The following is a 14,975-nucleotide window of genomic DNA, read 5'->3' as shown; positions in this document are numbered from 1 at the left end:
AGGTTTTATAATTAATATTTGAATTGTTGGAAGTCAGTGCTTAGAGACTCCAAAATTAGAATTTTGTCTGATTTTTTAGGTGAATGAAAAAACAATTTTGCTTACTACTATCATCACGTAATCAATGGCTAAAGCATACCAATAAAGTCAAACCTAGCAACACAAAATGAAACTCGCCTCTAGCTGAGAAAAGTTGTTCTTTTGATTTGAGTACACGTATATTTTGACTGTAAAAGGAGTAATTAATTTCCTATACTTGAGTACTAAAATCTGAAAAAACTTGCACCCCATCCCAAGGAACCGACTTTGAGTGACGGATAACACAAATAGTAGAAGCAGCTATGAGAATGCTAAATGGAACTCTACCAGAATCAAATGAAATTACATTACATCCACAGCCATTTTACCAAGTCAATTCAGTCCAAGGTAAAATGTGCTTGCTGAAAGGGGGTTGGCACTGCTAACCATTGACGTTCTAAAAGGTTAGACTGCAATGATGTGATTGCAAACCCAGCAGATTGTGGAACTCCAATTGGTGCATGCTGGATCGAACTGCCATTCAAAATATCGAATGTCAAGACATAGAAAGATCAAGTGATGATGATCTCGCACAAAAAAAAAATGCTAAGAATGGCAGATGCAGATTTCATAAGTGTATGGATGACGGTAATAATTCAATAGATCAAAGGGGTTTCTTTATTAGTGAGAATTAGTGTGGAAAACCTGCTTCAAATGAAAAAGGTTAGTTTGTAACACCAAAACTACATGGGCCTGGATGATTTTCCAGTTAAAGGTACCAATAGACCTACTACCCCCTAACGCTAGTATACACCATCAATCTTAACATGAATGGGGCAAAGAATATGGGGAATGAGCAAAAAGCAGTCAGAAGAGCAAATTAAGAACACCAGGAAAACTTCATGTTGAATAGATAGCATGAAGCCCTAGCCTGGGAAAAGTAATAAATGAATTGACTCACTTGAATGAGAGAGACAATGAAGATCCAGCTGGCGTGTGAATTCCATTTTGATCAGGAGTCAGCAATGACCAAAACACTAAGAACAAAAAGAACCCGTAGTCCGTTAGTGGCGAACACTAAGGTTTATAAACTCTTAAACGAAGAACAAAAAACAAATAAAACAACCAGTGGGAACTGTGTTGCTTGTACAAAGTTAAGCAAGCTGGTAGCTTTAACTCATATAAAGCATGGGATCCAGATCATCATCCATGACAAAGATCACACAAATTTCTGGCTAGAATTGTCAAGTCCCCCTTTCTTTATGCTTTGTTCGGTATGAAGGTTTTGATAATAAAATGTTTAAGATTCATAACCACTTCCCTACTTTACAGCTTCATGATTAAATTAACAAAATTTCCGTTCTCACTCTTTTCCATTCGTCATACCAAGCAAAGCCTTGGTCCTTAGCTACTGAGGATCATATGAATTACCTGATTGCTCTGGATGATCATTCAGTCTAGGACAAAATAGTATATCCTACATCATGAAGCTTAGCGGTAAGCCATTACAAATCTGATTCACATCAAAGATATATATATATATATAGCAAAGAGCAAATTTTCTGTGTTTACACTGCACAACTTACCTCCTCCATACTTTGAGAGACAGTATGAACCATTTCTGCAAGAAAATAAAATACAAGTCATTCTTTCTTTTAACCAAAAAAAAAAAAGAAAAAGAAGTAAAAGTAAATCCCTTGGCATAAATCTGGCAGAATAGAATTCAAAGAAAAATGATACAAAAGACATGCTCCAATAAATTGAAGTTTATACATAAGAATCAAATGACATTCATGAACAGTGCTGTTATTCAAAGATGCTTAAAGCAGATACCCCATTCTGGATTAGTGCTAACATAGTTTTAAAATATAACACAGAAAAGCATATTCAGTTGGTCGAGAGTGTTGCGCGGAAGCGTGTAAAAGAGTAAAATTATTGTACTAAAAAATCACACTAAGTTCAATTCCCAGGAAAGAAAGGTGGATCACGAGGATCGCTTAAGTACCAAGTCTTTCCTAGCCAGAAAATCCTTCTATCGTAATTTAATAGCACAATAAATCACTACAATCACACTCACAAAATATGCAAAATAAACAATAAAGAACACAAGAATTTTAACGAGGTTCAGCAAATTTTGCCTACGTCCTCGGGCACTACCAAATATATTTCACTCCAAAATACAAGTGAAAGTTTACAAATAAGGAGAGAGAACAATTGCCTTAAGTAGAGAATGGCAAATGTGGGATGTAGAAAATGAGAAATAGTTAGGCCTATTTATAGTTGAAGCTCAAGGATCAACTTGCAAAGTCTCTATACAATTAGGGACCAAAATTGCAATTATCCCAAGCTAAATTTCAACCCAAAAATCTATGCCTTAAATGCTTAGATTTTCGATGCCAAATCTTTGACACCATCCATCTTTGAAAAGTCAAAGATGGTTGCCAATAATCTCCACCTTGAAGATTTGATTGAGATAATCTTATCTTCACACAATTCTTTCTGCCTTTGATAATAATACTTGATAGTGCCTTCTTCAACTGTTAAACTTGCAGAATATTGATCAAGTTCAAACAATGTTCGAACTTGATTGTTATTACCACCTTGGTCATCATATCTGCGGGATTATCTGCAATCTTAATCTTTTGAAGACGAATTTTTCCCTCATCAATAATTTCCCGCACAAAATGGAATCGTACGTCGATATGCTTTGTACGTGCATGATAGACTTGATTCTTTGCTAGATGAATAGCACTTTAACTATCACAAAACACGTTAACATGCTCCTGAACCAATCCCAAGGTTTTAACCATACCTTGTAACCAAATAGCTTCCTTTACAGCCTCTGTTACAGCCATGTATTCGACTTCTGTGGTTGACAACGCAACTGTAGACTGCAGTGTAGACTTCCAACTTATTGGTCCTCCAGCAAGTGTAAACACATAACCGGTGGTTGATCTTCGTTTGTCCAAATCACCGGCATAGTCAAAATCAACGTACCCAATAACACCTTTACCAAGTGTGGTATCCTGCTTGAATAGTAATCCAACATCCACGATCTTTAGAATATACCGTAGAATCTATTTCACAGCTTGCCAATGTCCTTTTCCAAGATTATGTATATACCTGCTCACTATACTAACTGCCTGTGAAATGTCGGTTCTTGTACACACCATTGCATACATTAAGCTACCCACTGCATTAGAATACAGAACTTGTAACATGTATTCTTGTTCTATATTTGTCGAAGGAGATAGTTGTGCAAAAAGCTTGGAGTGAGAGGCCAATGGAGTACTTACAGGTTTTGTCTGCTCGTTCATGCCAAATTGCTGTAGTACTTTCTTCAAATACTGCTTCTGAGACAAACTAATTGAGCTCTATCTCTACATATTTTCATGTCAAGAATCTTCTTAGCTTCACCTAGATCTTTCATCTCAAATTCAAGATTGAGTTGAGTCTTCAATCTCTCAATCTCAACTTTGCTCTTAGATGCTATTAGCATATCATCAACATATAAGAGCAAGTATATGAAAGTTCCTACTTGTAGCTTCTGAAAATACACGCAATGATCAAATTTACTTCTTGTGTACTTTTGCCCTTTCATGAACTGATCAAATCGCTTGTACCACCGCCTCGGAGATTGTTTCAATCTATAAAGCGACTTCGTCAGTTTGCAAACCCAATTTTCTTTATCAGCAACCTTGAATCCATCAGGCTGAGTTATATAGATTTCCTCTTCCAAATCACCGTGTAAAAAAGCCGTCTTCACATCAAGTTAAACTAATTCAAGGTCATATTGCGCAACCAAGGCTAGCAAAATCCAAATAGACGAATGCTTCACAACTGGAGAAAACACTTCATTGTAGTCTATTCCTTCTCTCTGAGCGTAACCCTTTACTACCGATCTAGCCTTGTATCGAATTTCATTTTTACCAGGAAATCCTTCCTTCTTTGCATATACCCATTTGCATCCAATTGCCTTTTTTCCCTTGGGCAGTGTCACCAACTCCCAAGTCCTATTTTTATGAAGAGACTGCATTTCTTCATTTATAGCTTGCTTTCACTTTACACCATCAGGGTTACTTATTGCTTCTGTGTAAGTAGAAGGAACATTATCATCTGCAATTGGAAATGCATAGGCCACTATATCATCAAAGCGAGCAGGCTTACGAATCTCTCTTCTTGGTCTCCTATATGCAATTGAATCTTGTTACTGTTGAAGTTCTTGTCGAAACTTCTTCATCATTTGTTTCTTCAATATTAGCTGGATCATCATTAACCTTTTCAAGCTCCATCTGCTGCAAAGTGCCACTGGTTTTGTCATCCTTTTGTGAATCCTTGTTCTCCATCATGGTTGATTCATCAAAAGTCACATCTCTACTGAAAACAATCTTCCTTGTATCAGGACACCAGAGACGGTATCCTTTTACTCCACCAGTTATACCCATGAATAATACTTTCTTTGCTCTTAGGTCAAACTTAGATTCTTTTACATGATAATATGCAGTGGAATAAAAAACATGTAAAGAATCATAATCAGTAGCAGGTTTACCAGTCCACATCTTCATAGGAGTTTTTCTATTTATTACAGCTGATGGTAACCTGTTAATTAGATGGCACGCATATGTAACTGCCTCAGCCTAAAATTACTTGCCCAATTCAGCATTGGACAACATACATCAATGCCCTCATCTTGACATACTTGTAGAAATGGATCATTTTTGTACTCAGTACCATTATCTGATCGAAGTCGTTTGACCTTTCGACCAGTCTGAGTCTCCACCATCTTCTTCCACTTCAGAAATGCATCCAAAACTTCACTTTTTCTTTTCATTAGATACATCCATACTTTTCTTGAATAATCATCAACAAAAGTAACAAAATAGTGTGCATACATCCCAAAGAATCCACTTTAGTAGGTCCCCACACGTCACTGTGAACGTAGTCCAGACTTCCTTTCGTATTATGAATTGCTAAACCAAATTTTACCCTCGCCTGCTTGCCCAGAACACAATGTTCACAGAATTCTAATTTGCAAGAATTTACACCTTTCAACAAGCCTTGCTTCGCCAAAGTCTGCAAAGCTTTTTCACCAGCATGTCCTAATCGCATATGCCATAACCTGGTAGCCTCTGAATTTGCATCTTTCGCAAAAGCTGTTGATGTTGATCCAATAACTGTACTTCCATTTAAATAGTACAAGTTATTTCTTCTAGTGCCTTTTATCACCGTCAATGCCCCAGCTACTACATTTGGTAATCCATCTCTCAAAGTGACTGTGAGCCCTTTAGATTCTAGGGTCCCTAATGAGATGAGATTTTTCTTTAAGCTAGGTACATAGCGAATATCTGTCAAGACTTAGATTGAGCCGTCGTGATTCTTCAATTTGATTGTACCTACTCCCATTGTCTTACAAGCACTGTCATTGCCCATAAAAACAACTCCACCTTTTAGTTCTTCAAGACTAGAAAACCAGTCCTTATTAGGACACATATGGTAAGTACATCCCGAATCCAAGATCCACTCATTCGTATGACATGTCATTGCCATGCCAACCAAGCTAAAGTCTGACTCCTCATCATGCTCCGCTACACATGCATCAGAAATAGCCTTGCCCTTTTGTAACTTAGGACAATTCTTTTTCCAGTGCCCTTTCTCACGACAAAAAGCACATTCATCTTTGGCGGGTCTCCCTTTGGGCTTACTCCTACCAGGTTTGTTGCTGTGTGAATGACCTCTTACTGTTAAGACTTCTGCAGTTGTATCTCTGTGATCTCTTTTATCTTTCTTTCGAGTCTTAGATCTATACAACGCACTACAGACTGCATCAAATGTGATCGTATCCTTCCCATGAAGCAATGTGGTGGTAAGATGATCATATTCATCAGGAAGAGAATTCAACAACAATAATGCCTTGTCTTCATCTTCAAATTTCTCATCCAAATTTAGCAAGTCTGCTAAAATTTTATTGAATGAGTTCACATGGTCATTCATCGACATACCGGGTGCATACGTGAACCGAAAAAGTTTCTTTTTCATATAAAGCCTATTTTCAAGACTTTTCGTTAGAAACTTTTCTTCCAGTGTATCCCACAACTTCTTCGCTGATGTCTCCCTCATGACAGAGTACTTCTGCTCTTTGGCCAAACATAGGCGGATTGTACCACACGCCTGTCTATTGATCTTGGCCCACTCCTTGTCATCCATCTTGTCAGGCTTTTCTTTAAGGGCTATATCCAACTCTTGCTGATATAAGACATCTAGGATCTCACATTGCCACATACTAAAATTATTGGTACCATCAAATTTCTCTACTTCAAATTTTGCATTGGTCACGGTAGTCTTTGTTGATAACGATGCCTCTGCCATTCTTCTCCTTAATCCCAACTACTGTATTCGTGAACAGTACCGTCTACGTGAATAGTGCCGTGGATAAACAATACTGTATACGTAAATAGTATCGTAAACGGTCGTATTCCCCAAGTACGAATCTAGCTCTGATATCAATTGTTATGCGAAAGCGTGTAAAAGAGTAAAATTATTATACTAAAAAATCACACTAAGTTTAATTCCCAGGAAAGAAAGGTGGATCACGAGGATCGCTTAAGTACCAGGTCTTTCTTAGCCAAAATATCCCTCTATCGTAATTTAATAGCACAATAAATTACTACAATCACACTCATAAAATATGCAAAATAAACAATAAAGAACACAAGAATTTTAACGAGGTTCAGCAAATTTTGCCTACGCCTCGGGCACTACCAAATATATTTCACTCCAAAATACAAGTGAAAGTTTACAAATAAGGAGAGAGAACAATTGCCTTAAGTAGAGAATGACAAATGTGGGATGTAGAAAATAAGAAATAGTTAGGCCTATTTATAGTTAAAGCTCAAGGATCAACGTGCAAAGTCTCTATACAATTAGGGACCAAAATTGCAATTATCCCAAGCTAAATTTCAACCCAAAAATCTATGCCTTAAATACTTAGATTTTCGGTGCCAAATCTCTGACACCATCCATCTTTGAAAAGTCAAAGATGGTTGCCAATAGAGAGGAAGATTACATAGCTTCTAAAATATCCTTCGCTAAGTGACAAAACACCAGATAAATGTTTCTAGTTCATCTAATTCCATGTGTCCATGAATGTCTAAACCTCTGCCTCGTGAGGTAGACACCTAATCCTAAGTTCTAAGACACCACTCCACTATTCCTCCACAATCACCAGATGAGGATAAAAAAGGATGTCTGCCCATGCCACATGTATTTATTAGTTCTTCATACAAACGACAACAGTCCACTGAACTATAAACATGGGAGTTACAACCATATTACCTAAGTTTGAAGCACTTGGTTTCACAGCAAGTGTCAAACCCAGAAAACAATCATCAGGTTCAGTGCCGAAATCCCATAGATTCAACTCAAGATTTGGTTTCGTCCCTTCACAATGTACAACAAAATATTAATAGGTTGAACCAGGAAAAAAAGAAGTGAATAGAAAGCATTATCAAACAGTCTAACATGGGAACTAGTATTGAACTTCAAAACTTACCCATGTTGTTTAGCCTCAGCTCAAGTGAATCACACAAAAGCGGATGAGGAACATGCACATCCACCTGTCAGGACCTTTTAGTAAAATTGATCTAATACAAGTAGAAACATTAAATCTCCATAACACATATATTACATTAAAAAAAGGATGCTGCAATGCCTGTTCTGCCGTTGGCCTCCTTAATGGGTCCCATGAGCAAAGTTGCTACAAGCAGTCAAAGCAGGGGGTGTAAGATATTGTAGTACAGTAAATATCACTTTGCTAAATGCTAGTCAACCGCACTACACACCGAGATTAAATCAACAGCCTCTGAGCTGGCATTGGGCATGATATCTGATAGGTTGGTAAGTGATATCTGCCCAAAAGTAATGGCAGCAAACTTTTTAAAAAAAGAAGAAGGTCAAACTATAGCACATAATTGATAACTAATAAATATTTATTAAAAAAATCTTACCTCAGAATAGCTTATATTGATTAGACGAGAGATATTTGTTGCTTCAGGGAAAGAAGTCCAATCTGGTGCTCCCAGAACACAGCATATCTTGTATAGTTGATCAATTTCACTGCCAGGATGTGAAAGAAATAACGTAAGAAAAAATCCTTAAAAGTTCATATATATCTTTCTTTTCTTCAGCGGTAGAAGTTAAAAAACAAAACTAATGTATTCTGAACAATTAGCAAACAAAAGTACACTCATTCTTTCTTGAGTGGTAAAAGTCAGAAAACAAAACTTATGCATTCAGAATTAACAAACAAAAACAAAAGATAGTGAACAAACACGCTAAGAAACTTGCATGGTAAGTAAAGCAATTTTCTTAGGATCACGGCACTGCCAAGATAAGTACACAGAAAGATAACAAATATACCTTCTTCAATATATATAGTTATGCATCCCCACATTGAATGCATGGCTGAACATTCATGTACATACACATAGTAGCATAGTGAGCATCCTATGACCACAGCACTGGCAAGACTATTAAACAGAAAGGTAAGAAATTTACCTTTCTCAGTATCTATAGTTGTAAATCCCCACCCATGCATGCATGCACACACGCTTTCATGTACATACACATAACAGTATTTGAAAATGATAAAAGAGGCATGGACTGAGGACGATATAAGAAAATTTATGCACCATAATGCTCATAAGCAGAAAAGCCCAAAAATAAATACACATATGTAGGTTGGATCAATTTGGTTCAGGTTAAAACTATCTGAAGACCACATGGAAATGCAGAACAGAAACATCAGAACAAATTTTCCTTGGCATACGTTATTAGGTTATTGTATAATTTCAATCCATGAAATTATTGACATTAGCAATCATAACTAAAGATCAAGCAGAATCACCAGAGTCAAGGGTCACATCATACCAACAATATATTATAGGAAATTTTATAAAGACCAAAACTTCAGGAATATAACACAGCTTATCTCTCTCTCTCTCTCTCTATATATATATATATATATAAAGGAATGTATCAAAGTTAGTCCATGGGAATGTATCAAAGTTAGTCCATGGTATAGGCAACATATGTTAAGACACAAAAATCTTTGCCTCACTTGTGCTCATTTATGCCTGAGAAAATATATACTTGTAAGAACAAAAGAATTGTCTTAATTTATACCATCTTCCACCAAAACTAAAAAGAGGAGAACTTAGAATAATAAATCACCTTTCACCAGGGAAAATAGGAGACAATGTGAAAAGCTCTGCTAATATTGCACCAACAGCCCACATATCTGTAAGTTTTACCATTATCAGACATCATTCAAGCTAAAGAAAGCATTATAAAACCTCAACCTATTACATTAATGGAAACAAAGCAAAACTCAATGAAAATAAAAATGTGCATATGCAAATGTACACACACTCAGAGACTTAAATCCATATACCAATAGCAGGAGTGTAATAGGAAGACTGCAACAAGACTTCGGGAGCACGGTACCTAACACAATTAACCCAAAAATCATTAGATGAGAAAACTAACCCTGCATAAACAGGATAGAGTTACGAAGAAATCAGTGAGACTGCGCCCACATTGCCACATTGCCTGAACATGAACAAACACAAACTCAAATTTAATGAGAAATTAGAACTGCACAATCACTCACCACCTAGTGGAAACATATTCTGTGTAAGGAGGCATTGACAATACTTCTCTCGCCAGTCCAAAATCAGCAATTTTGAGAAAATCCTTGGTGACCAGCAAGTTTTCTTTAAAAACAAACAAACAAACAAACAGATAGGTTACTATATAGATATCCACCATCAATTGCAAAAAGGACTTAAAGAATGCTCCGAAAAGAAAGGAACATTTACCAGGTTTCAGATCTCGATGAAAATATCCATTCCCATGCATGTGGACAAGTCCTTGCAGCATCTGAGACATGAAGCTGCGTATCTCCCCTTCAGAAAAAGGTCTTTGTTGCTCTTTCATGATTTGGTACAGATTATGCTCCTAGAAAGAAGTTAAATTAAGCTCTCATAAAAAGAACCCAAAGGTGTTTCCTACAACTTCATGCCTGATTCCAGCAATCGTACGTCACACTACTGATTACTTCAAATGAAAGATAAAAATAACAGTTTATAATGAACAATACAGAAGTAAACAATTAATGTAGCATTATGTTTAAATGAAAGAAGCACAATCGACATTGACATTAGCAGGCAAACACAGTCACTTGAAACCTTTATTTTCAAAAGAAATCATGATGTTTGGTTGAAAAGAGATAACTAAATTAGAGGTTTTGTGTTTGTTTGGGAGAGAGGGGTGAAGCAAGTACCTGCACAAGTCTTGCACTAAAATCAATTCTAGAATGCTTCAAAAATTAACCATAGTAGTTTTGGTTAAACAAAGGCCAGCCTTCCAAATTTTGAACAAGCTTAAACATTGAAAATTTTAAATTCAACAAACAGATTCCCCTAGAAGCATAGCCTCTGGCTAGGAAATGGTTACAAACTAGCATTTGTAACTAAGGCATGAACTAGACCTCTCCAAAGTTCCTAGCCCCTGTCTCTAATCATAGTAACATTCCCAGCTTTGTATTTTCCAAAAACAATTAAATAAAGGAACATAACACTTTAATATCAGAGATCAAAAGTACACTATTTAAGCAGAAGAAAAAAATTTCACAAACTCATGCTTCCACTGAATAATAATGTGAACTTGGAAAAGCATCCTTACCATGTACTCGAAAATGAAGAATAGTTCATTGTTTTCCCTGACAACCTCCTTTAACTTTACAATATTAGGGTGATTTAGCTTACAAAGGGCCTGTGGAGAATAAATTATTGATACCATCAAGAAAAAGCATGTATCCATAAATGGTGGAGAATAAATGGAACATGTTCTCTTGATGAAGGCTTGGGTGAAAAGCAAAACATTCAAGGAAATATCACAGCATACCTTGACTTCTCTTAGATTCATACACTCTTCCCAAAAGTAGAACTTCCTTTTCATTTTCTTAACCGCAACCTAGATTGGAACATTTACAAAAGCAATGAGGCAGAGCTCAAGTAAGTTCTACATTTTGTAAATTCACTATTATCTTGGTAAAACTTAAAAAGGAATACAGACAAGAATAAAAGACAACCATCCACAATAGACTGAGTTCATTTTTCTAATCCAAGGTTTTCCTAAAGATTATAGCCAAAGTTGATGAACGTTCATTGAGATGACATTATCAAAAAGAACCAAATGCATCAAACTTTTTAAAAGAGTAAACCGACCAATATTCTTCTATTGAACTCCTAGGTTTTCCTAATCCTGTTTCTATATACATATGTATATGCTCGAAGCTTCTACATAAAGAACTTCTCTTATATGTATATATGCTATAATATCTCACGTCATGCATATATCCAGCCAACCCATTTTTCTATTCCTTTAAAATCTAAGTTCCAAGAACAGTGTTCCATCTCATACATTACATCCCCATTAGAATTCAGAGCTTAAGACCTCGTTTTAACTTCTCTTCTAACAGACAAATCAAAATGCTTGCCAACCCCCCCCCCCCCCAAACAAGGGAGGGGATGGGACAGGAGGCATATGCAGCCTGGTAGGTAGAGAGACAGGGATCATCAACTGAGGTTCAGATATCCTAAGATAAATGAGAAGTCAGATAAAAATTTTAAGTTAAACCCCAAAAACTAGTTGCTGGTAGATGAACGATTGACCAAGTAACCAATACAGACTTCACTTAATGATTCAAAATCACAAAGTGATTTCAAAATTGATCCTATATTCATTATTCTCTATCTGCAATGTATTCAACCATATTTGAGGTATAAAATGGGCACAAGAACATATCTTATTGACAAATAAAAATAAACAAGGTGGTTATTCAAACTGAAAGATAAAAAGCAACTAGGGGAGAAAGAGCTCCTTACAATCTCAAATGTCTCTATATTGAAGGCTTTGAACACGCTACCACAGGTACCATCTCCAAGCTCTTCTAAAATTTTATACCTAAGTGAAAAAAACACGAGAAAAAATGAGAACTTGACAAACTTACAGATATTAAGAGCAGTGGGAAGAAACTAACCTTTCCATTATTGCAGTTGTAGCAGATAATAATCAACAATTTGTCAATGTACTTCTAACAACCTCCAAATAGAGATGTCGACTGTATCGACATAGGCATGATCACTAGCTTGCATACACGGTTTACTGCTGATAAACTGTAGCATGAAACGTATCATGTTGTCAGGAACCGACTTCTCATTATAAGAATGATTGAATATCACCCAGAAAATTATCAACATCCTCAAATGCAGCTTCTACAAGCTGCAACCAGTTCGTATCATCTAAAACCAACGAGTCTATGAGACCTGCAACAAAACTCCAGCGTAAGAGTTGAACTTCATCTATCAATCCATTTCCTTACACTCAGCTTAAATGATGCCCCATAGAAGAAAACAGGGATGGGCTGGACAATCACCAAAAAACAATACAACTCAACTAAATTATTTGTCATAAATCATATTGTAAAGAAAGAGCAGTGACAAATATATTAGACTTGGGGTAGGTTTGGATGGGCGGTGCGTTTACTTGCGGTTAGTGTAAAAACAGCGGTGGCGGTGAGATTAGATACTGTAACGAAACTGTAGCGTGAGACAAAAAGTAAGCTAAACGCACCGCACCGCACCCATCCAAACCCACCATTGGTCTTTATAAGGCTTGTATGAAAAAGTATAAAACATAATTGTGTTTCTGTCCAAAGAAATTATACATGGTGCTTTAGACCTAGAAAGAAATGTGGACTGAAGGCCATGGGTAAATCTTTACATGGTCAGAAACACTGAAGCTAATATAAGACTTTAACTCGTTACCTCTTTGTACTCATTCATTAAACAATGTGTTATTTAACAAATGAACTCTCTGGATTTTCAAACAAGGAAAAGTTTGCAATAAATACATCAGCAAATTCAATCAGATTTCTCCTACATGTAAAGTCATTAATCCATTATTTTTAACAACTTAGCCTTAAAAATATAACACATTTAAAAAACAGCTTGCTGATTGAAGTCCTCGATTTACTGAAGCCGAATCAGATAAAACCAAATCAATTTAAATCCAAACTAATAAATAATTACATAAATCATAATAAAAAAAAGAGGTATGGAGGACCTTTTCCTGAACTAAAAGAAAAATCCCTGCAATTGATTTCTTTTTTTTCAAAAAAATAAAATAATACAAGAATGCAAACTGTTATCCATGCTTTAACGCCTAGCCAAAAAAAACATATTCAGCAATACTTTCTTTCTATTTCCTTACTGAGAAAAGGGCGCGTATTTTGACCAAAATAGAAAAAAGAGAAAGGCGCGTATTCTTTTTATTAAGAAAAACAGAATAACAAATCTACAACAATAAGATATTATAATTATACGAACGCAAGCACTCGGCCATGGCTAAATTCAACCGCATAGACACACCATAGCCGAATTCGAATCAGTCTCTATCTTTTGACCACTTCTATCATTAAAAAGAGCACCAAAATTAATAAGAAATATCAAAGAACTTTCGGCAACTTCTACCTCTCTGTTTTCTCGGAAAACAATCGGGAATTAAGACGAAAACTTCAAGTGCATTCCAATGTGAAAGAAATATACAGCTCAAAGAAAAAAAAAAGCGAAACAACAATTGAACATTCACAACAAAAGTACGCAACTTTTTTCCAAAGAAAAGATAAAGACAAAAAGAAAGACACTGAGAGAGATGAAACTCACATCCGATAACCAAAGCGACGAAGCAAGAAATGGAAGCAGATCGCCAATGTCTAAACGATGTTCATTTAAAACAAGGAAAATGGAAGAGTTTCAGAGAGAGAACCTTCAGAAAAGAAATCGAATTCAGATTACTACTAAAGAGAATTCTGCAGTGGGAGGGGAGATAGAAAACGAAAGAAAAATATTTAATAATTTAATAATTAATATTTTTTTTCAAAAAAAAGATTTTATTCTTTTAAAAAACTTTTGAAAATTGAAACAAAGAACAATGCTTGGTTGTGGAGGGGAAGGGCGGTGGTCCCAGCGGTAATACAATATTATTTTTGCCTGAATTACTATAATATTCCTCAACGACTTGGTATATTACGGAATTGTTTTTTCTGTGTTCTGACGATAGTGTCCCTCATGGATGGATAGTGACGTGGACGATGAATTAAATGCGCACATAAAGTTTGCTGGGACTTAAGCGTCATTAAAGGAAAGTATATGGGTGTTTTTGTCCGTGGGAAATTTTCAGTGCGGGTTGGGCGTGTGATTTACACTGTGGACCCGGCCCATTGCTTCATTCAGGTCTAAATTCATAAAAGACTTAATATAACCTTTGGTACTTAAATTTGACACTTTTTTTTAATTTGGTACCGAAACATTTTTTGTCCCAATTTGGTATTTAAATTTGATAAATTTTCTTCGTACATAAGCCTTTTTTGGATCTAATTTGGTAATTTAACTTTACATTTTCTTCTAATTTGATACTTAAACTTCTTTTAGGTTCAATTTGGTACCCAAGCTTATTAAATGATATGCAAATTACCCCAAAAAACTAATGGTGTTAAAAAATTCGGGTTATGCTACAAAAGCATCTTTAGTATTAGATAAAGTTCATGTTAAAAAGTTATGCATTGAGCTCTACTTAACGAATTAATCAGAATTAGAGAAAATTCATGTTAACAAGTTATGCATTGAGTTATACTTAACGAATTAATATTGAATAAGAACACAATAGTTTTAAAAACCCAAAATTAAAGAAATTCATTATTTTAAGTTAATGAAATGAAATAAATAAATTAAACTAAAAGAAATTTAAAATTTGAAATGCAAAAAGAAATATCATGTCATTGGTCGCATAATTGTATAACGTTTGGCAAGTTTATGTATCAAATTAGACAAAAAAAG

At 35.6% G+C, this 14,975-nt stretch overlaps 1 protein-coding gene across 8 annotated transcripts; it reads right to left on the bottom strand.

Annotated features, from left to right (window-relative positions):
- Positions 1–184: 184 nt before the first annotated feature.
- On the bottom strand, positions 185–14,075 carry LOC107954961 (serine/threonine-protein kinase MHK). 8 transcript variants are annotated; one of them, XM_016890653.2, is made up of 18 exons: positions 13,803–14,075; positions 12,119–12,404; positions 11,964–12,042; positions 10,981–11,049; positions 10,759–10,848; positions 9,894–10,032; positions 9,686–9,788; positions 9,467–9,519; positions 9,247–9,313; positions 8,022–8,130; positions 7,857–7,922; positions 7,703–7,771; positions 7,568–7,631; positions 7,351–7,455; positions 1,605–1,639; positions 1,450–1,495; positions 980–1,055; positions 185–552 (listed from the first exon to the last, which is right to left on the bottom strand). In XM_016890653.2, the coding sequence occupies exons 2-18, from the start codon at positions 12,124–12,126 to the stop codon at positions 417–419; spliced, it is 1,314 nt and encodes a 437-aa protein (XP_016746142.1). In that variant the 5' UTR covers positions 12,127–12,404; positions 13,803–14,075; the 3' UTR covers positions 185–416. The 8 variants fall into 8 exon arrangements, 7 of the variants coding, with proteins under 7 accessions (XP_016746142.1, XP_040953790.1, XP_040953789.1 ...); XM_041097856.1 differs by having other exon boundaries at positions 7,857–7,946; positions 12,119–12,502; positions 13,803–14,068; XM_041097855.1 differs by having other exon boundaries at positions 7,857–7,946; positions 13,803–14,068.
- Between the last annotated feature and the right edge of the window lie 900 nt (positions 14,076–14,975).

This window comes from Gossypium hirsutum, chromosome D07 (genome assembly GCF_007990345.1).
Source record: "Gossypium hirsutum isolate 1008001.06 chromosome D07, Gossypium_hirsutum_v2.1, whole genome shotgun sequence".
NCBI lineage: Eukaryota > Viridiplantae > Streptophyta > Magnoliopsida > Malvales > Malvaceae > Gossypium > Gossypium hirsutum.
Note: the sequence above shows the minus strand (reverse complement) of the source record. Positions and strands in the feature narration are given on the sequence as shown.

Coding starts and splice junctions, on each gene's coding strand:
- LOC107954961 (XM_041097856.1), bottom strand. Junction 7,947..8,021: donor TCAATATAAGCTATTCTGAG/GTAAGATTTTTT, acceptor TTTTTTAAAAAG/TTTGCTGCCATTACTTTTGG. Junction 7,632..7,702: donor TGCAGCATCCTTTTTTTAAT/GTAATATATGTG, acceptor AGGTCCTGACAG/GTGGATGTGCATGTTCCTCA.